Source organism: Pangasianodon hypophthalmus, chromosome 6, assembly GCF_027358585.1.
Source record: "Pangasianodon hypophthalmus isolate fPanHyp1 chromosome 6, fPanHyp1.pri, whole genome shotgun sequence".
Taxonomy (NCBI): domain Eukaryota; kingdom Metazoa; phylum Chordata; class Actinopteri; order Siluriformes; family Pangasiidae; genus Pangasianodon; species Pangasianodon hypophthalmus.
In genome coordinates, this window is record NC_069715.1 from 1,053,303 (window position 1) to 1,058,302 (window position 5,000).

Consider the following 5,000-nt stretch of genomic DNA (forward strand, 5'->3'; position numbering starts at 1 on the left):
GAAACAAGGGTCCTGTAAATTGAAACCAAGGAACAAGCAAAGTGGGAACCTGTAATTACAGACTTTAGAAACATTTAGAAACACCTTTCGCACCGCTTTAGTTCCAGAACTAAATTTACAGTAATAAAGTACTGGGAGATTTTGCGTGAACTATTTCCCAGTACCGTTTAAAGGGCTGCATTCGCACCGACAGCGGGCACTAGGAAGTGACGTAAGCCGGTCGACAGCGATGTCATTTGTGCGCGGCGTTCAACAACGGAAACAAAGAAGAACAACTTAAACAACCGGAGGATGGAGGACGCTGTGATCGGAGCTGTGTGTTTGTCGTGTCTCGCGTCCATCTATCGCTGTTCTCCATACTTGTGGAATAAGTCGACACTACAGTGTGTTTACACGGCGTTTTAAATCATGGCGGGTGAGGGCGTTTTCCTACGCGTTTGGCCAATCAACGTCTACTTACGTCACGGATAGTACCAGTTGTGCTGGTTAGACCCTGCTCCGGAGTAGGAGCTCATTTGGTTCTCGAAAAAGGCAGTCGGTACTAAAATCACACCCGGTTCCGGAGGTGCGAAAACGCCAAAAAGTGGGTAGTTCCACAATTAGTTCAGGTACTATGAAAAGGTTCCCGCGGTGCGAAAGGCCCTAATGCGAAGGAATAAACTAAGAAACATCTAGAAAATATACAAAGGAGAAACCACGATCTTGTGAAGTAGGAACGCTGGAGGTGTAAATCTGGACACTAGAAATGAGAGAACAAGTAAACCAAGGAACACCTAGAACTTAGAGAGAGACAGAGAGTGTGTGTGTGTGTGTGTGTGTGTGTGTTACCCATCATCCTCGGTTTGTTTATGGACAAAAGATAGAATGTCCGCCGCTCGTCCGGTTCCCTCGCACACCACAACGGGGACAGGTGGACTCTCCTGCAGATACTCCAACACCGTCAGGATCACGTTCGGCCCACCTTCAAAGATCAGAGCTACGACTGGCACACCCTGCCCGATACCTACACACACACACACACACACACACACTTAAGACAATCCCATAAAGTAGCAGTGACACAGGAACTAGAGAATAAGAAAACTAGAAACACTTAAGACAATAGAACAATGAAGCTATAACTCTGGAATTTATAGACACAGGAAATTAGGGACTTGTAAACAGGAAGCAATTAAAACAACCGAACAAGAAGCTATTAAAAAGCTATTAATAATAATAATAATAATAATAATAATAATAATGATAGCAGAGCAATAACCTCATAAAACAGGGACATAGAAAAGTAGGGTTAGGGAAACTAGAGATCTTAAAACCAGGTATCTGGAAACTGAGAGTGAAAACATGGGACTAGGAACAGCAGGAACACTAGGAACACTAAAGCAAAACGAATATAAATAACGAAGATAAAAACTACTGAAAACTAGAAATGCTACAAGCAAAAAGACACATAAAGGGAACAGGCATCTCTAACAAGAGTTAACGAGGGCGGAGTTCCAGTCACGAACAAATTCGATTGTATAACATCATCATTAGCAGGTACTTTCATTTATCTGACCTGATGTAGTGTGAAATACTGTTATTAATTACGCTATATGGTACTTTAGCTAGTAGTTTGTTTAGCCTGATAGCTACCTCATATCGTAAGTGCTGGAACGATAACCTTAGCATTAGCTAACAATTTATTTATGGCCGTTAGATAGCTGAACTTTGTTGTGTCATTAAACTATTATATGTTTTCAGTCTATTGCGTAAAGCCTATACCCTTACACCTGAGTGTGTGTGTGTGTGTGTGTGTGTGTGTGTGTGTGTGGGACTGCGTACGGGCGTGTATCCTCTGCAGGTTGATGTGTTTCTCTAGCTCCCTCCGCAGGTTGACCTCGGCGCCGTACTTGCCCACCGTGCCGTCGTCCACCAGGATGAAGTGAGAGTGCAGGTTATTTAACACATTCAGCTTACTGAGGGGGTTCAGGAGGGTCTGATAAGGGGCTACCACCTACACACACACACACACACACACACACACACACACACACACACACACATACACACACACACACGTGCGCGTATTAGACAATCGGACAAATGAGGTATTTTCCCGTATGCTGCATGAATTTGTATTTTCAACATGAGAACGCGAACACGATACACTCGCCGTATTCGCGAGGTCGTTGTGATATCACTAGGAAATGTGTGAAGCTGTTCTTTGTGTGTGTGTGTGTGTGTGTGTGTGTGTGTGTGTGTCTCACATCTCTCCCAATGAGGTCATTACGGTTCTCGATCACCCCCCAAGGCGCGATACCGATGGTGCAAATCTTCCGAGCAGAGCGGGACGAGTGCTCCTTCAGCGCATCACCGACGTGCTTTGCCACACCTACACACACACACACACACACACACACACACACACACACAAAAACACCTGCTCGGAATCATTACAGCCTGAAACACGCAGTCCAAATCCTCCATCATCATCATCATCATCATCACTGCAGCACTGTCCCACAAGAGTTAATGTGTGTTTTTAGTCTGAACAGAAATGACTAGTATTACAGGGTCATATATGTGCATGTGTGTGTGTGTGTGTGTGTGTGTGTGTGTGTGTGTGTATTATCGTGTGTCTACAAATAATAATGACGTCTGCTGCCTTCATAATTGATGCTTTGAATAGCTGTCATTAGGTGAGTGTGTAGGTGTGAGGTGGTATAATGTGTTTATATATCAACAAACAACCTACCTGTCTGTCTGCGTCTGTCTCTTTACCTCAGTCTACGTATCTGTCTATCTGTCTATCTCTCTGTGTGTGTATACGGCACTGTGCAAAAGTCTTGGCACCCTATTTTTTCTTTAGTACAAACTTTGTTATAGATGTTTATTTTCTGACTTCTACATTATTGATTCAGAACAAAAACATTTTAGATTCCAAACATTAGTTTTCCAGCCCAAAATGAAACGTTACAGAAAAATGTTTGTATGTCAGTAAAGAAAGCAGCAGATTCCATAAGAGACACTTTTCAGATAAAAACATAATGAAGGCTGCTGGGTTTCGCTGCAGAAATAAGAAGCGAGTCGACAGTCAAAGTCTCCAGAAGAACTGTGGCTGCTTCTGCAAGATGCTCAGTAACACTTCCAGCTCATTTCCTTATAAAACTGCACACACTGCACCTCAGATACTGCTTTATTTATTTATTTTAAGTGAAGGATCGTCACATTAAATACTGACTTTGTTTCATTTATTACTGTTTACTGCTCTTTATAGGATTTTCTTTAATGTAGAAACATTTAATTTCATTATTTTTGAAGGCATCTTTACTCTACAGCATTTCTTTACATCTGCCTAAGACTTTTGCACAGTGCTGTATATCCACCTGTCTTTCTGCATGTGTATTTCCCAGTCCATCTGTCTGTGTGTGTGTGTGTGTGTGTGTGTGTGTGTGTGTGTGTGTGTGTGTCGTGCCTGTATTGACCCCCCCGGTGAGGATCCAGGCCCCCGTGGTGACGGCTGCTTTGATGAGTCCCTTCCCCACCACCTGTTTAATGCGAGGATGCAGCTCGAAGTTCTGAATCCCTCCATGTACGGAGATGAGGATCTTCGGGAGCTCCATCTGCCACTCCTTCAACATCAGCCTGAGGATCGCCTCGGGCCGAGAGTCGTAGGAGAGACGCACATACTGCACACACACACACACACACACACACACACACACACACACACGTTACTGTTAATGACTTGCGTCTAAAGGAACACGCTCTACCTTTACCTCTAAGATTCACGCATTCAGTTTGCTTCACATAGGCTTGTGTGTGTGAGAGTGTGTGTGTGTGTGTGTGTACCTTGGCTCTATAGGAGTGTGATCCTCCCTGGAAGTTGATGATGCCATAGGCATCAGTAGGACTTTGCTCCGTGTGCTTCTCCACACTCCATTCCTCTTGCTCCGCCCCCGCCCCCGACCTCGCCCCTAACCCCACCCCCTCACCCAGCTTCACATCCGAGTACTTCATCGCCAGACTCGCTGTGAATCCAGCGTGTTGCCGGACCAGCCGGCCGCAGCAGCACCTACACACACACACACACACACACACACACACACACACACAGAAAGAGAGAGAGAAACTGTCAATACGTATTCTATTACTCTGTCTGGAATTAGTGAACACACACACACACACACACACACACACACACACACAGTCACCTGACGAGCTGCTGGCAGATCTGACATCCTGGAAGGCATCTGCGAAAAAACAGAGATCAGATCAGACACTTGGACACTCCTCATTCTTTAAAAGTTAACTAAAAGGTAAAAATAACAGTACTGCCTTCCGTATACGTTCGCATCTAGTGCTATTGGGTAACAATCTGTACATACTGTACAGCCGTGTGATCTCTTAGCAATGCTTGCGTGTGATTAGCGTGTGATTAGCGTGTGATTCACGTTATCTGCAGAGATAAACCCTGGACAGGATGTAGATTCTGTGGTGGGTTTGTCCAACATTCGAGCCTCGGAGGAAACCATTACAGTTGCACAACAAACAGGAAACCGTTTCCACCAATCAAACAGTAACTCGGAGCAGAGCCGGGGATAAATAACGGAAAAAGCCCCCCTCCTCCACCCCACCCCCCCTCACCGATCACTGAGTGATAAACCCAATGACGAATCGGCTTCGGAAACATAGGAGTTAAAATACAAACCTGTGTGTGCGCGTTAGTGAGTAAAGGTGTGTGTGTGTGTGTGTGTGTGAGAAAGAGAAAAGAATACAGTCAGGCACTAGAAATGCATGATGTGCAATGCATCCACCAATCAGGATGCAGATTTCAGACTGAGATGATTCGTTAGCCTATTAGGATACAGCAGGGGTTTCCCAAACCAGGAAAGTGCACCTTGCTGCAGAATCAAAAGTCCAGAACATGATCAAGCTCCTCCTACATGGAAGGAGTCAAAGCAGAAGTCTAGAACCTGAACCAGCTCCTCCCACTTGAGCAGAGTGGAACCAAAAGTCCA

At 44.9% G+C, this 5,000-nt stretch overlaps 1 protein-coding gene across 2 annotated transcripts in view; it reads right to left on the reverse strand.

Moving 5' to 3' along the window:
- Positions 1-5,000, reverse strand: part of trpm7 (transient receptor potential cation channel, subfamily M, member 7) — a 46,311-nt gene that overhangs the window by 29,768 nt on the left and 11,543 nt on the right. For both annotated transcript variants that reach the window (XM_053234690.1, XM_053234689.1), the window contains exons 3-8: positions 4,194-4,232; positions 3,832-4,054; positions 3,455-3,668; positions 2,247-2,371; positions 1,822-1,993; positions 829-1,003 (exon numbers count right to left, since the gene is read on the reverse strand). In XM_053234690.1, coding sequence (XP_053090665.1) covers positions 829-1,003; positions 1,822-1,993; positions 2,247-2,371; positions 3,455-3,668; positions 3,832-4,054; positions 4,194-4,232 — 948 coding nt within the window. The remainder of the gene's footprint in view (positions 1-828; positions 1,004-1,821; positions 1,994-2,246; positions 2,372-3,454; positions 3,669-3,831; positions 4,055-4,193; positions 4,233-5,000) is intronic.